At 49.0% G+C, this 16806-nt stretch overlaps 5 protein-coding genes across 5 annotated transcripts; 2 read left to right on the top strand and 3 right to left on the bottom strand.

Moving 5' to 3' along the window:
* Positions 1-3816: 3816 nt before the first annotated feature.
* Positions 3817-4992, bottom strand: ASPBRDRAFT_133389 (cyclic nucleotide-binding domain-containing protein; the record flags this gene model as incomplete). The annotated part of the gene is made up of 2 exons (XM_067618516.1): positions 3817-4509; positions 4594-4992. The coding sequence occupies 2 exons, from the start codon at positions 4990-4992 to the stop codon at positions 3817-3819; spliced, it is 1092 nt and encodes a 363-aa protein (XP_067475879.1).
* Positions 4993-6468: 1476 nt separating this feature from the next.
* On the bottom strand, positions 6469-7434 carry ASPBRDRAFT_33214 (uncharacterized protein; the record flags this gene model as incomplete). Its single annotated transcript, XM_067623092.1, has 1 exon — positions 6469-7434. The coding sequence occupies one exon, from the start codon at positions 7432-7434 to the stop codon at positions 6469-6471; it is 966 nt and encodes a 321-aa protein (XP_067475878.1).
* A 1238-nt stretch (positions 7435-8672) lies between these two features.
* On the top strand, positions 8673-10466 carry ASPBRDRAFT_159369 (cytochrome P450; the record flags this gene model as incomplete). Its single annotated transcript, XM_067619447.1, has 3 exons — positions 8673-8741; positions 8802-10084; positions 10186-10466. 3 exons carry the CDS (start codon positions 8673-8675, stop codon positions 10397-10399), a joined length of 1566 nt encoding a protein of 521 aa, XP_067475877.1. The 3' UTR covers positions 10400-10466.
* A 1147-nt stretch (positions 10467-11613) lies between these two features.
* Positions 11614-13959, top strand: ASPBRDRAFT_68158 (uncharacterized protein; the record flags this gene model as incomplete). Its single annotated transcript, XM_067628988.1, has 4 exons — positions 11614-12896; positions 12953-13313; positions 13390-13725; positions 13781-13959. 4 exons carry the CDS (start codon positions 11614-11616, stop codon positions 13853-13855), a joined length of 2055 nt encoding a protein of 684 aa, XP_067475876.1. The 3' UTR covers positions 13856-13959.
* Positions 13960-14552: 593 nt separating this feature from the next.
* Positions 14553-16056, bottom strand: ASPBRDRAFT_132959 (GTPase-activating protein GCS1; the record flags this gene model as incomplete). The annotated part of the gene is made up of 4 exons (XM_067618487.1): positions 14553-14954; positions 15022-15723; positions 15840-15908; positions 16015-16056. 4 exons carry the CDS (start codon positions 16054-16056, stop codon positions 14553-14555), a joined length of 1215 nt encoding a protein of 404 aa, XP_067475875.1.
* Between the last annotated feature and the right edge of the window lie 750 nt (positions 16057-16806).

Here is a 16806-nt window from a genome sequence, read left to right as displayed (position 1 = left end):
AATAGACAGCGACACAGCTAGCCCAATACAGGCTAGTTACATCTTAGTACCTTACCGTGGGTCTCTATTGGACAACCTAGCGGATCAGCCATGCATTTGATGGTTGAACCCCGCCGCGGGCGGTTAGGTCAACTTAGGTGACCGATCCCTGAACTCCTGAAGGCTCCATGAGAGCTGACTACTCCGGAGTACGTTCGGCTTCTTCCTTGGCATTGGCTGTCCGTTGATACCGTCGCGAAAACTGTAGACAAGGTGCGGCATTCCAGCCACGATACATGGATTTTAAACGAAGTCGACAGAGGCAGATACGACCCAGCACTTCTGAGGTCCTATGAAGCGAGTTTAGCTGTTTGGTTTGGCAAGATTTTTACCTAGGATTCCAAATGTCAAGCTGCGACATTATTTTAACCTACTGTCCGTGGGGAACCGCCCGACCAACAAAACTAATTTCCGCACATGGGGTGCGGCGGTCCGGATCACTGGGCTACCCGAGCTGCGATCCACTCTCGGGGCATCGGAGCATTGCAGGCGGATCTTTGTAGAAAAATGTATGAAGTAGCAAAAATGGTAAACAGTCCATCCGTCTGGCAACTATCGGATGGATGTCAGAACCCGCTCCTAGTGCGCCTCAGGAGTGAATCCTGTAGCAGTGCATTTGAACTAATCACTCGGTCATTTGGTAACAGACTAGAATTTAAGCCTGGCAGCTTGCAGAACGCACGTCAGTTCCAAAGTTCACTCAGATAACCACTGGAAGTAGTCAATGTGAGACACGATTCACGATGGAGGGCGACGTTATATCCTTTCTTGGCCAGCAGAAACGATGCCGTTGTTACCAAATGGCAAGACTGGACTCAGGTTGTCAAGGACGGGTTGAAAAAAAACCATTTTTTTTTTTTCCTTTTCCTCTCATTGTAATTCTATTCTATTTAATGTTGCTTCTACATCAAGCATCCCATTCTTTTTCTTTCCGACCGGACTTTGCCATCAGACATGATCCTACATGTCCGGTATGAGAATTACCCTTATTCTTCACAGGCGCCCGCTTCCAGGCTGCTGCCCAACGTTGTCTGAGAATACACGGTAGGGAAGAAACTGATGTGTCGAACTTACAGAGTAGACTGTTGTGGTGCTTTTAGCTTAGCTTCGTCAGGTAAGTTACACTGTTTACTCCGTACCGCCACTGCCTTTTTCCCAAAAAGAAATGAAACTAGAAATAAAAAGAAATTCAATAAAACCAAAAGAAAAGAAAAGAAACCAAAATAAGATATATGAACCCATTAAGAAAGGAAGAAATGACACCAAACACGCATTTTTTGACAGTTACTCTCGGGAATTTCCACCTTCCCCGCCATATGCCAGCCCCTCCCTTCTTCCAACCCACCTGTCTGCCCGTCTGCCTTGACTCAACCTACAGGCAAAACCTTAATATGCCTACTAGCATATTATAGTGGTAGGGGAGCTTACCAACTTGCTCGGGGGATACGACGGAGATATGCGACTTATTTTCCGCCTAGAGAGGTGTGCCGCGACGATTTGGCGGGTGCTTGGCTATTCCCTGCCAGCGGAGGTATGATGTGACGGGCCGACGGAAGTTATTTGGACGCTAGGGTTGCAAAGTGTAATTTCAATTTCATGAAATTTCACTATTTTTTGGTCAGATTTCATGTAACGGGTTTTTGGATTTGTAAGGCATAAAACATGCTAGTCCTTTTATAAATTTACTAACTTTTTTAGGCAATATTTTGGTCTATTTCTGATCTATTTTAGCCAATTGGGGCTTAGCTTAGGTATCCATTACTATCACGTGACGTTTTGAAATTGTAACGGTTTTTTGGAGTGAAATTTAAATTTTCATGAAATGGCTTCCAAAAAGTGTAATTTCACCATCCCTATTGGACGCTACGTATGGCAATACAAGAAGTGTGGCTAACCTGTAGTAGACTAGTGCTGATTGATAAATTGAGACACAGTACCCCTCCCTGAACGCCTACGGTTGTCAGACAGGAGAACGTGGAAGTAGTACTTCCTCATAGTGGCCCTTGTGGTGATGGTGGCTACCTAGCCTGCCGGGGCCACGGAGTCCTAGGCGCAATCGCCCATACGTAAAGAGCCTGGAAGTAAATCCCAAATAGGCGCAGCATTTATTCTCGTGTATACTTACCCAAAAGAGGATAGTTTGATGGAGCTAGCCCTTTCCAGGTTGCTAATACTCCGCAAAGACTTTGGTCTTTTTAGTACCTACTAGTTGCTGATCCCATCAGACGTGTACCTGGGTCAGCCCCAATTGAAAGACGCAGCCCTCTTACCAAGGTAACAAGGGCCGGCAGTGCGTCTATGGATTTCCGGGTCCATTCCTTTGGAACGTTGCCACAAGATCTGTCCCACACTCGGCGCTCGTGTGAAACCCATAGATATGAGTGCGGTACCTTGGAGACAATGCTGTTGATGATTACATGAACTGATTGTTCAATGCAAAGCGATCAAGACATCAGGCAGAGTCTTCAATTAGTTAGAAGGTTTTTAACTGCCAGGGTATGGCGACAGATTCCCTAGCAATCCGACCATTACTTCAACTTAGCCCTATTCATCGGAAACACCTGGGCAGTTAATTATCTTGTTGTACTATATCTTTATTCCCCATTAGATTTGTCACGGTGAGTGAAGCCTTGCACTGTAGTTATGAGATGAAGGTGTACACAAGTCATTTGACCTCTTGCGAGAGATGCAGAAAAGCTCATGTCGGAACGAACGATTTGAAATTACCAATCTCACCGAAATCACCGAGATTACAGACTCGTCCATCTGCAAACAGTAACTGGAAACGAGCAACGGCCTGCCTTAAGGTACTACTATGAATACTTGAAAGGCCAATTGGGGATATCAGCCTCTAGACCAGGATACCGTCACCTATTGGACCTATGATCATGTAATAAAAACTCTACCTACTCTGGCTTGACTCACTATCTCTTCTGAAAGCGCTACTTTCCGAGTTTATAATGTCTAAACAATTGTTAGTTTCTTTTCAGTCCCCACGTGGTCTCCTCCGATATCTCGTAACAGCAAATGTCAAGCCTCCCTCACGCGGCCGAAGCTCTGTGTGACGCTATGACTCATATAATTAATTTACTTCGGCATTTTCCATATACTACATTAGTATCCAGTGCTTTCTTACCCCTCTAAAATGAGGTTTCAGCAGCAGCAATATTGTTGAAACCACGGTTCTTTCCTCAGGCAGAGTAACTACTTAGAGTAATACCTTGGCGCGGAGGTAGAGCGTCGACGGTACTAGAGAATACTCTACATCCAGCTATAAGTTTATATAAGTCGTTGATACTGAGTACTAGACACCGGGTGCGTACAATTCGATAGAGGTTTTAGCATCTCTCTATTAAGCTGGACTTGTATCATGAAGGCATTTTCACCAGCATCCACAGCTTCTTCATAAAAAGATACAGGCTCTTTTCTAATACGGTTCGGGAGGGCAATATACAGAAATTGTTTAGAAAACTCCAAGAATACTGCCAAATGCTGAAATCAGCCATCTGGATATCCAGAGCCTGCAGATGGTATAAAACGAAAGATAGCACCGTTAAACAATCAATTGCCTGGCCTACATCTGAAGCCATACGCCGAGCAAAGGTATTTTGGAGCAGCAGAGGAACTTGTGCATGCTTTCAACCTCCCATCATCCTTCTCGATTCATAACAAATAACCGCGGAACATTCTATGGCAATTGAGCATCAAATAATCGTGCATAATGGCTTAACATCTCTACTGACAAAACTTCATCATAAACCATACACCCCTCCCACTTCACCCCGTCCGCAACACCTCATCATCAACAACCCCCTCATACGTCGTACTCCGCATAATCTCTTCCACCGGACCCAACAACCGCCCAAACGCCTCTCGATCCAGGACCGCAACAATCACATCAGTGACGCTCATAATACTCGCAGCTCGTGGCGCATTCTTCCGGAAAGCGCGCTCCCCAAACCACCCGCCCCGCGTGTACGTCTTCACGCTTCCTATCAACCCTGCTTTATATGCGCGGGCCTCACCGGACACGAGGAGGAAGAAATCACTGCCCAGATCCCCCTGTCGAATGATGGTCTCTCCGGCACGATACCGCCGAGTCTGCAGCGCCTCTGCGATCCTCGAACGCTGTCGCCGGGACAGCCCGGCCAGGAGCGGGATGCGTTCCAGGAACGAGGTGTGCACCTGCCGGCGGGCGAATGCGGATTCCGCCATGATGCAACGGAAGGATACGCCGTCGAGTGCCCAGAGGAGACAGTCGGGCTCGGTGGAGATGATGGTTGCGGCGCGTGGAGCGTTGTATAGTAGCGCGAGCTCCCCGAAGAAATCGCCGGGATGGGCGGACCCATGTTTGGCGCCGATGGTGCTGGGGGTGGCTGTTGGTACGGTGGAGGCGGGGTTTATGTAGAAGTCGAACGTGCCTTTCTCGACGATGTAGAAGTTGTCTCCTATGTCGCCTTGTGTAATGACCTGGTGTTGTAGGTTAGCGTGTCTTCCCTGCCATGGTTTTGTGTTGCTCGAAGTTAGGGAGTGGGGATATGCGGTCATTCATACAATGGTGCCCTTGCTTGGAACGACCTTTTCAACGAAGGCGTTCAATACTTGGGCGAGTTGCTCCTTGTCAAGGGCGGAAAAGAGGAAGACTTCTTTCACCGCACGCATGAGAAGTTGGGCTTGTTCTTCGGTCTTGGGGAGGCTGTTGTTTGGGAAGCTCTGCTGGCCGGGCACGAAGGATTCCGCGGACACGGAATTGCGTCGAGGTGAGATGTATGGGGATGAATAAGGCGATGTAACTCTGTTTCCTCCGGTGCCTGGCAAAGCGCTTGCTTGGGGACAGAGGGGGAATGGATCCTGGAATGAGATAGGGCCGGATACCTCTGGACGTTCTTCTGGTGCTGATGTGGGAAGATCGCCAGCATGGCTGCAGTTGGCTGCTCCAATACGACCGGGCATAGCTTTGAGATTGTGAGAGTCAAAAGAATAAGATAGACAGTTGAGAACCTGGGTGAGTCCACGAGGGGAGAGAAAGTGGAAGGAACGCAAACTTTATTCGGTCTTCCAGGATGACCATGACAGAAACTTGTGCATCGTGGCATGAGGTGGAGTCTATCGCAGAATATTGATAAGCAGCCCCATGCTGATTGCCTGACTGGTGACTGTATACTACACTCTCGTTATAGCTTCCTTAACTAACGAAGGCGGATTCTGTGACATTGACGGTTTTTTGAACCATATAATGATTTCACTACGTAACAAAGTTGTATTTCCAACTTGGGAGCAGACACTCTAATTTCTATTTCACCTGTAAATAATCCAGTCGACTGTAATCTGAGATTTACTTGGCTCTGCAGATATTAACACCTATATAAACGATCGAATTCATAATCCATACCCATTCTCGCATCCATATAATCATATAGATAATCTCGCCTTATCGGCATAGCACAAAATGCTGCAGCTGTGAAATTACTGAATCTTCCAAACTATCACTATGAGCTGGTCTACCAGTCAACCATCGAGGGTTGGGAGCATAAGTGAGCGGCAAACCCTTCCTTGGCGATTTCAACTAGTAAGTGGGATCTGCCCCAGATCGCTTCCTAAGCGATTGCGACATTGCCTCTAGTCTGATAACTTCAGCTGTAAGGAATTTTCGAGAAGGTATGCTGCCCCTCTTTAAGACATGACCGTGATCTGCAGGCTGTTTCTATGCTTCGTCGCGTTGGATATTCTGTTCACTCCCTACAGGTACTATTCTGCCGCCAAACACAGACCGTCTGCAATCTATGGCTTGCGTATTCTTGCTTTGCACTAAAGCCCGGTGATAAACTACAGATTCAAGCTTTTAAAATTGTAACCGAGATAAAGGCCGCCGTGCTCGGCAATAGTCAAGTCATGACTTGGCCTCTATGGCGTCTTGCTGCAATGCGCCCAGCACATCCAACGCCCTGACCCACAACAGTCCCCTCGACCCACAACAGTCCCCTCGACCCACTGAGTGATCGCCCAGCCTTGACCATACTGCGGGCCTTACAAACACCTTTACTTAACGTGGCAATTGCGCCGAGGTCTAGGCTTCGCTCTAGAAGACTGACAGAAGCTCCTGTATGGAGACCGGGCGTCAACAGTATCCGAACTATCGAATCAGAAGTGAGCAATTGACTTACGCTAGTATGCAGCCCCGCGGTCACACCATGTTTGACATTCTTTCGTGACGCTGAGTATCTACAAGGCATCGCAGGGCACAGTTGCCCGGCTACAGTCTTTGCATCTGCTCTAAACATATAACTCCGAGTCATGAATATTTCATTAATCCAAGTGTCCAACACTACTCAAGGTACTGCAGGTTCCCAATGATACAGTCTGCTACTACTCATAAATAGACCTTGTGTTATCGCAATTCAATGCAAGTAATACATAATAGACCCAACACTATTTGGACAGCCACTCCCGATAATCCCCAAAATCTTCCAAATGATAACGGGGCCATTCCAAATGATACAACGCATAACCTTGCAGAAACTGATTCACCACATTCCAAAGGGCCTCATCACCCATACAGGCAGCACGTACTCTCCGAATGCTATCCAGACACTGGTCGGCTATCATCACCAACGCCTCATGAGGAGAGCAGCCTTCCACTGCAGCCAGATGCATCACATGAGTATCCTGCTCTTTGCCAACAATCGACTCCTTATAGAAGGAAACCACGTCATTGAGTTTTGGCACCACAGCCGCCAGATCCGGAACCAGGGTAATATACGACACGGAGTCGAGGTTGCCTTTGGGGAAATTGGCGAACGCATAGGCCTCACCGATTCCACTTTTCTGTCGCAGGAATTCGGGAAACAGACGGGTGTTAGGGTCCACTTTGAGATTCCCCCTGTGCTCCACTTCGAAGACGTTCACGCTGATGTAATCCAGTGAGGACTTGAGGATCATGTCTCCGACAAAGGGGTCATATCGATCGCAGAGATCGTGTAGTGAGGAGAACAGTCCGCTTAGGTAGGCCCACTTGGGCGGATTGGTTCCCAGCAAGTATGCACGGTATTCCTTGAGATGCTCTCTGAACTCAGCTCCCTCACACAGATCGTCAATTGAGAAGATGTATGCTGTCCATACACCAATTGATAATTGGGTGTCGCGGTCTAGGTGGGGGTAGAAGCACCGCGCCATGAAGGCGGCTCCTTTGGAATACTTGTAAACGACATCCGAGGGCAGTCCACACCGCATAAAGTGGTGGAAGACTTCTTCATCAAAGGGCTTGTCGTCTGGAACATCGGGGACAGCGAGAAAGATCTCTTTGAGGAAAGCGGATACCACCGTAAAGAACTCCCCGAGTGGGTCGCTGGTGGCACCCTCGGTGGGATTCTGTTCACTCGAGAAGATCTGACCCATCTGGGGCGTATTGAAGGGGTATTTCTGACGGAATGGTGAGAAGGGATTGGTGTGACGAAGGTGTTCATCATCGTGAGTTGGTTCATAGGCTATACAAGTCGCCATTTATAGACATCGAAAGTTATTTGATATTATGTGGTTGTGATTCACGAGTTGACTTCCTTTCAGTGAATACCTATGATACTAGTCTATAGAGACATTTCCTGTAGACAAAGAGAGAAGAACTCAAATATGCGGGCACAGTGGCTCGGCATACTGACATGAACGGTGTGAAATACCAGAAGATCGGCTCTCATCTCATGCCATGAGCCGTAGATCACATTTCACCTTGCATTGGTCTCTATAACGTGTTCGCCAACATGCTACACAGTAGCTATTGGTTCATGTCAGTTAGATCTGCCTGCATACGCCACATGTGTGACCTGAAATCTTAAGCAACTCTAATAAGCACATGGATGATCCTGGAACATCAGATAAGCGGGAGCTTAATTGCAAGGCATCCGATCTTCGAGCTCAGCTCCAGCCATACAAGACGCAATACGATCAGGACCTTGGAAGCATCCTAGTAGTTAGGATCTACGTAGAGCCAATTCAGCGTGGTTTATCCGAGGCAGTGCCCAAGCGTACATCGAAGGATGGCCAACGCATACAAAAACCCTAGCCCAATGCCAAGCATATATCACAGAGTGTCCCCTAGACACATGCTGGCGACAACCATTGAATATACTTAGACTCGAAGGTTTAGTAGGAATATACCAACTAAGCAGTGCCGGAGGGGTCAGTCCGAGGGATTGGTCTATCACCTCAAAGAAGTTGCGTTGGGCCTAAACTATCCGGCAAACATCGTTAGCTTCCCCGGGTGTAATTCATTTGATATTTGATGTCATTATCATGGATACGAGCTCGTAACTTACCTAGCTAGATCTCTATTTGTCATTCTGACTAGCTTCAGGCTCACTTCACTGATTTCCTGCCTTTTATCCAATTTCTTCGTCTCCACTACCACATGAGGTGGAATCATGAGACCACGAGAAACTTTCTGCTCATCACCTGAGAAGTGGAACCGAGGACTGCGCTGAGAAATGTGCATGGACTGTAAGTTATACTGCTCTTTGGTCTGATTTCAAAGCGGTATCTCGCATCTATAAAAGCCAATCCTTCTGCTACAGGATCTCCTTACCTCGAACATACTCCTCACCTCCTCACCTCAGTAACTTCTCAAATAAATACCAAGCAAGATGACCATAATCATGGACGTCCAATTTCTAATGTTTCTCCTCAAGTCCTTTGCATGGGCTTTTCTTCCGGTGGGAGCTCTATAACCCCCCAGTGGTGTCCTTCCTCCTCAGCTAACCGAGAAACAACAGTACTCCGTCATTTGCGTTATCTACAACGTGTTCTCGCATCCTCTTAAGCACTATCCCGGACCTCGTATCATGGCCGCCAGCCGCCTTCCTATATTCTCCTTACTGTTGATTGGCAGATCAGCCACTTCATTGGCCAAGCTGCATGCAAAGTACGGCCCAGTGGTACGCGTGGCTCCCAATGAGCTCAGCTACACCGCTGCAAGCGCCTGGAAAGACATCTACTCGAGTACTGCGGCTCATCCCCTCGGTATAACCCGGAACATGGTATTCTTCAGGGCCATGGCAGGAGAGCATGATGTTCAATCTTTGATCACCGCCAACAACAAAGATCATGCCAGAATGCGACGTGCATATGCTCGAGCTTTCTCCAAGCAGGCACTGGCTGCGCAGGAGCCTCTGATCATGCAGCATATCGACAAGCTGATAAAGAAACTTCATGCTGAGATCGAGCACACAGGCAAACCCGTCGACATCAACAAGTACTTGAACTTGGCCCTGTTCGATATGATGAATGATCTTCAATTCGGGGAGCCACTTCACTTACTGGATGACGCAACCTACCGACCCTTTGCGTTTGCCTCCCTGATCATAGTACCCAGTGCCGCCGTAATCTCAGCGCTGGCAGACTTTCCCGTGGCACGAGTCATCCTGAAGCCGATCCTGCGTGAGGTAATGAGAATGCGCCGGCTGTACTTTACAACCACGGACGAGAGACTCAATGAACGGCTAGCATCCAAATCGTATCGCGCGGATATTGTGCAATTTCTCACCGAGACCCAATCAGATAACGTCACTGCAGAAGAGATACGTGCCAATGCCCCACTCATGAATATCGCAGGGTCGGGGACAAGTGCCGTCGCGTTGAGCGGGCTGATTGCTCATCTTCTGCTTGCCCCCCACATTCTCACCCAGTTGCAGGATGCCGTTCGGTCAAGGTTCCGCACCAGTTCCAATATCACGATGAAGACCATGGCCCGGGATATGCATCTTCTGGATGCCTGCATCAAGGAAATCCTCCGCGTGTTCCCGGCTGTGCCTGTTACTCCTTCGCGTTTGGTGGCCTCACCCGGAGCTACTATCGCCGGGCAGTGGGTTGCCGGTGGAACGGTTGTCTACGTTACTCCTCTTGCGGCTTTCCATTCTGCTGATAACTTTCATGATCCGGAGACTTTTGCTCCTCAGCGATGGTATCCTACGACGGAGGAGAGCAGTTTCGCGTCCAAGGACGTGAAGGATGCATATAAGCCTTTTTCTGTGGGGCCCTTTAACTGCATTGGTCAAGAGTAAGTCATACCCTCCCCACCTGTGATCTTATTTATTATTTCAATGTTTACTGTTCCTTGCCGACGATATATTAAAAGAAAAAAACACTAACATCTACTAGCATGGCGAAATACATCATGTCGCTATTCATCTGCAACTTGCTTCTCCACTTTGATTTCAAGAGAGCTACCGATCCCAAGGTTTGGCTTTCAAACCAGAGGGCCTGGATCGTGTGGCATAATCCACCTCTGAATGTGAACCTGAAGCCGGTCAAAGCAGCGGGTTGCGACGTGTCAAGAGAACAGTGCCATGGTTCGACAGGAGCAGGAAGATAGCGCAGCTGTTTTCGGTGAGACTGTGATTCGGGTTAAGCTCTGCACCTGACATCTTTAGCTGATACTGAATATCCTTAATCATCTAATCATTTTTATGCTAGTTACGACATCCGCTGTGTAGACAGTCATCCTGAATTTCCAGTAGCCGAAGAAACCTCTCAAAACCCCAAAGAATCTTAAAACTCGGAATATGATGGTAAGAGAATAGCTAGCTAATTTAGGTTCAGAAAGACTAGTCTAATGATAAACATCATTTCACATGAATGGAATGACAATCAGTATCAGGATTCCTGCGATGTCATCACATGACATCACCAATATGGTCATCTCTGGTACAGATTTCACATACACAATCTAGTCATCCTGTCGATGTTCGATTGTGCATCTTTTTCTTGTCCAGGCCTGACATCATGCCCGCAATCTCCGAGACTAACTAAATAATCTACTACTGCGGCTGAGGCAGGGGCTCAGACGGAGATCGGCGTCCAACTCATCGTACTTAAACTCCAACGGGCTTAGTGCTGAGGCCCCTGCCCCGAAGTTAACATCCGAACATCTCGATTGCCTGATTAGGTTTGGATCATCGCTGAGTTTCGAGTTGATAGATAGTTTGATAAGGCTGTGTTCGGGCAGGATTCGATCAGCGTCACCGCACTGTGATAGACAGTTCTTTTCCATTCTGATTTGGTGCTATGACTGTGGTGTTGGAAAGATAATCATAAGATCAGAAATATTCTGTCTTCCTATATTCGTGTATATCTCATTCTTGACAAAATAATTCGAGTAAGGACTTGAGTAGATAGGGATAACTGATTATCTGGTTTGTTTTGATCAAAGCTTACCTGTGATTCAGCCTATCATGTAGTAAGGCAGACCGCCCACACATTGACCCATAATAAGCTGGAACATCTCTGATACTGCTTACGGTTAAGCTATGACAGCGGAGAAAGGCGCAGCAAAAGCTTTTTCGAGTATAATACAGCCAATTAGGGATATGGATCCAGGGTCCTAGTGCTGACACGGTGCCACGCGGCCCGTCAATACTATTTGATGGATCGGCTGTACCTTTGGGGGCCCTTTTTAACATGGAGGGGAAGGGGATGTGCTCTGTAGTATAAATATGTCTCATTGATCCGGGCTGAATTGAACATAAGGAATTTCTTGATTCAACTTCACAACTTACTGAGAACATTTCCTTTTGATTGCGTTCCATCATGGGCTACCTCATACGACAAGCCAGTGCCGGCATCGGCCTCGTCTCTGAATCCGTCAAAGCCCGAAAAGCAAAGAAACAACAAGAGAAGCAGCACGCGCAACAGCAACACGCGGAGACGGGCTTTTTGCCTCCTCTGGAAGAGACTGAGAGTGCGGCCCCTTCATATCATACCGAGGATGGGAGATATGGCTCTCCTCCGGTGCAGAATGGTCGTCCTTCCATGCAGAGCAGTCATTCTCCTCCTATGAACAGCTATCCTCCTCCGATGGAGAACTGCTGTTCCCCTCCTATGGGAAACAACCATCCCCCAGCCTATGATGCCTATCCTCCCATGCACAATGGTCAGCCTCCACTGCACAATGGTCAGCCACCAATGCCAAACAATTATCCTCCTATGGAGAATAACTATCCTCCTACTATGCACAACAACTATCCCCCTCCTATGGAGAACACTTATCCTCCAGTACAAAACGGCCCACCTCCCATGTCAAATGGCCCACCCCCCATGCCAAACAGCTATCTTCCCATGGAAAGCAACTATCCCCCAACCTATACTGCCTACCACCCCTGGCAACATGGTCCCCCTCCCATGCAAAACACCTACCCTCCCACAGAGAACGGCTACCCCCTACAAAGTGGCTATCCTCCAACACACAACATGTACCCTCCCACACAAACGTCCAGAGAAGTGAACGACCTGCTTCATCCCACCGAGAGAGAGCTCATCGATCCCAAAGACGAAAAATCCACCATCCAAGTCCACGAATACGACCAAGAATCCATATATTCCCGAGAATGCGACGATGTCGACAAAGACATCGAGCGACAATGGGAACTCGACGAAGCACAAGAACATCTCCGCGGGGAATCACACTACCCAACCAATCAAGAAGAAGACAATGGGGACTATAGTACACAACTCGCGGAATCCTTTGCCAAAGAATACCCAGTCCCTGCCAGTCTCTACGATAGACCTGCGGACCAGAGTCCCCCGAGGCTTGAACATCCAGTTGTGCTGCCGCAACGTCGACCGAAGAATCGCCAGCGAGGATTCGTGCGTGCCTATGCGCCCGAGCTGGGCAAGTGGGATATCGATGACAAGATGTTTCTGGATTTTGTCGACAAGGCCAATAAGTCCTGTGTCGGATCGCAGTGGTTTCAGGTGATCAATCTGGCTGCCAATGTGGGAGGATTCTTCGTTAGTCCGACGGTTGGGTTCGTGATGGGGTTTGTCGCTGATGCGGCAGTGAGGATTGGTATGGCTGTTGATGGGAGACGAAGGTGCATTTCCCTTGCTATCTCGGAGAGATAAAAGGTACTAATAGATATGGATCTAGATCAGGAAACTTCTTCGACCAAGTCAACCGAGATTTCTTCATGCCACGCGGACTCTTCTGCCTGCTCATGACCTACGCCCCAGAATCAAAGGAAGCCATTCTCGATCTCGACATGAACAACACCATCACCGCCGCCAGAACCCCCGAGACCGGATTCCACCGAATCCGTCAGAAATACCAGACAGCCAACGCCACCGCAAACACGACCTTTGACCAGTTCTCCCCTCTCGTCTTTCCCGATCTGAACCGTCTGAATCCCGACGACGAAACGAAGAAGAAGTACCAAGTCTACCTGAATAAAGTGCATCGCACGGTGCAGTCGATTGAAGGGTACTATGATAAGAGAGATCAAGCTAAATTCGTGAGTCCCCACCATCTTCCACATCCCATCCATATAGTTAGTAACAGCCCATCTAATTCAATTGGATTATGTGTAGATCGCCAAAAACCCCAACAGCAACCTCGCCATGGGCCCCAAACCCGAATTTACCTCTCGCTACGCAGACCCCACCAACAAAGCCGCCACGGGGTCCCTACTTGGCCTGGCCACAGGGGGGAAATTCACCGATGACACCATCCTAGGCTGGATGGGGATCGAGGGACGGTCTGCGCGGGGAGCCAAACCGTCGTTTTTTGGTGGTTTGGCTGATGCGGCTATCAGAAAGGCGAAGGGGGATAAAGAGCTGGAGAAGGCCCGCGCGGAGGGTCGTGCGGTGCCGCATCAGAGTACGAAGGGGTTTGTGGGTGGGGGGTTGGATAAGATGTTGAAACGAGTAGGTTGCTTGCTGCTCATCTTGTTTCTATGCTTGTTGCTAACGACTGGTTTAGAAAGTGGTCTACATGATGATTGTGAATATGCCCAGTGAGGAGGAGATGCGCAAGGCACGAGAGATTATTGATTAGTGCGATATCCGTATTGTGCTTTTGACTTTGTATTTAGCCTGTTTTTAGAGGGTCTAGTATGATTGATATCCGTGGAGCGAGTAATATATTTGAGTATCTTTCTGATGAACTTTCGTGTTGGTGCTGGTGGTTGACTCGATTTCATTGCCATTAGACACTATATATTTTGATTCCTCTCTTGTGTGTGGTTCTACCCACATAGGGGGTTCGATGAAGGATCATGAAAGTGATTCTCTTGTGTTTTGAGGTCAGACTATTTATATATATATGCGTAGTCTGGGTGTCATTTCCTGCTGCTTACTAGTATCTAAGACTACTAGGCGGAAGGATAGATTGGAAACTGCACATCGGGGCAATTGGTAGGGATTATTCCATTGACGTGCATGTCTTTCATGAAAATGCATATTCCTACCGTATGGGTATTATGGGACTGGACTTGGGTTCTATAACCATTCAATGTACAATGCAGCCCAAACCAATCAATATAATTGTATACGCACACGGCCATGCAAGAATATCTCGTCACATCACATCACACACAGCACAATGCAACACCAACACTCCTGCCAGATAACAACAAAAGGAAACAGGCAATGTAACCAATCTAACGCAACCCAACCTATCCAGCTAGGCTCCCTGCCTTGTCTGAATGCTAATAACAAAACTCTGTCTAAACCCCGTCCGCTTCTATTTCTCTTCACCAGTTATCATCCCATCCGCCATCGTCCGTGCTCTTCTTTGCCGTCGCGGAAGAAGCGCCCCCCGCGCCCGTCGTTGCAGGAGATGCAGCAGCAGACGAAGTCGAAGAAGCGCCAGCACCACTAGGCCCCGTCTTCATCGCCGCAGTGCCAATAGCACTCGACCTAGATGCGTTTCTCCGGTGACTATCCTGCGCCGCGACGGAAGAGAACGAATCCCAGAAATCCTTTCTTTCCGGCTCAACGCGGCCTCTCCGTGCGGCGGCTGCGGCTGCGGCTTCGTCGGGTCCCTCCACGAAACGATGGAAGTGGTCTGCTGCGCCACGGACGCCATGTTGCATGTTCTGACCGAGGTTGGCGGCGTGAATGCGCGCTTGAGCTGCAAGGTCGGATTCGGCTATCTAGATGGCGGGAGGAGGTCGTTAGCATATTACTGGCACATAGTGAAAGGAGATGGAGGGAATGTACCGTCTTCGCCGTAGGCTGGATGTACGAATCATTGACTGTCTTCGCGCTCTTTCCCACAGTCGTCGCAAACCATCCGAATCCCTTCGTCAACGCACCCATGGGATCCTTCTGGAAGTCATCGAACCCTGGAATTGCCGCCCCGCTACTGGATGGTTTGGGTGTGTTCGTAACCGGCATTCCGCCCCCAAATCCGGTAAACTTGCCTCCTTGCGACGGCGGTACCGATTCCGAGCGCGAGGAGTTCTCGGATCCCAGTCGAGCAAAATACGCCTCGTTGCGTTCCTTCTTGCTCATTTCCGGCACTCCGTCGTGCGATGCCGGGGATCCGCCCCGCACCGCAAGGGGCGTGCTCGATCGGGATGTTGGCTCCTTGTTCTTCGGTGGTTGCGGTTTCGGTTGGCCCGGGACGTATTCTCTTCCTTCGGCCTTCGCAGAGAGCCTCTCTTTCCACTCCTCGCCGACTTCGCCCTCGTATCTTTCTTTTATGGTGGAGTCTTCGAATGTGCGACCTTCGGATTGCGTAATGGGGTGGGAATCGAAGAAATCCTTCCAGGGCTCATTGCCACCGTGTTCCATGCGGAGAATCTCAGAAGTCTTGAAGGCGTCCATGGTGATGGAGCGGACGAAGGAGATGTGGACGCCTAGACCGCGGTGGGTGCCGGCGCAGTTTAGACAGATGAAGGTGCCAAACTTCGGGGACGCCTAGATGTAGAGTGGGTGTTAGTGCTGCTGTACGGTGGACGTAAAGTCATAAAAGTACGGTTGTGCGGATCGTGGCGACAGTGCTGCGCACGTCTAAGGATAGAGAACTGTCATACCCATTGAGGCGAAGGGGCGCCGCAGTCGCAGCACTTATCGTTGCCATTGGATTTGGAAAACTGGAGGAGCTAGAGGAGAAGAACAGATCCGGGGAAGTCAGCGTGTGTTGTCAAGGCCTCAGACGTCGACGCGGCTGTGGCAGAAACAGGAGATGGAGGGGCGATGATGGCATACCTTGGCCCTGGTCTCCGGATCGACCTCCCACATTCGCGACATGATGAGTCAACTTATGAAAAGAGCAGGGAGCACAGATGAGGTCGGGATCAAGACGGGCAGCAATTGCTCAATGCTCCCCAGCCCCTGGATGCGGTGAGAGATCGGGGAGTTCAGCAGCGAGGACGAGAGGGGCCGATCGGAGGGGAGAAGAGGCACTACCGTTAGCTTCTGTTAGTCTCTCCACCCGCCAGATGAAACTCAACCTGGTCGGGTCCACTTACGTATCGCAACAGGCACGACGTGAGGCTGTCTAAAGATGAGAGATGAGAAGAGATGGTGGTGTCCCAGAGTGCAATGAACTGAAGGCGGGAATTGTCTGCCGAGGATGCGGCCAGCAGTTCCACTCGCCGTGCCATGGCTCCAGCTCGACCAACTATGGTACCCATTGGGCTTCAAACGGTCACCACCAACCAACATGGGAGATCCACTGCTTTCATACCTGTGGATTCTGTTGTTATGACAGATATCTCTATCCAGAGAATAGTTTGTGACGACAACTAAGCCAGAGCAATTTTTGAAGGCCTGTGACTTGTGCAAGCTTCAGATACTAGAATCTGTCAATACAGAAGTAACCATCGCATAAGAAGCAGTGTATAAGAAACAGTGCCGTGTGGAGTGGCGGAGTCAAGGCCCTGTGCAATGCCGGCCACCGTCGGGATTTAGCTGGTCTTGAGGGAGTGCGTGTACTCCGTAGTATTACAATAGATTTCACATTGCAAGGAGAGAAATTGGAATAGCAGGCCCCTTCAT

This window comes from Aspergillus brasiliensis (assembly GCF_001889945.1).
Source record: "Aspergillus brasiliensis CBS 101740 unplaced genomic scaffold ASPBRscaffold_12, whole genome shotgun sequence".
NCBI classification, from domain to species: Eukaryota; Fungi; Ascomycota; class Eurotiomycetes; order Eurotiales; family Aspergillaceae; genus Aspergillus; species Aspergillus brasiliensis.
This window is presented reverse-complemented; position numbering and strand designations above follow the sequence as displayed.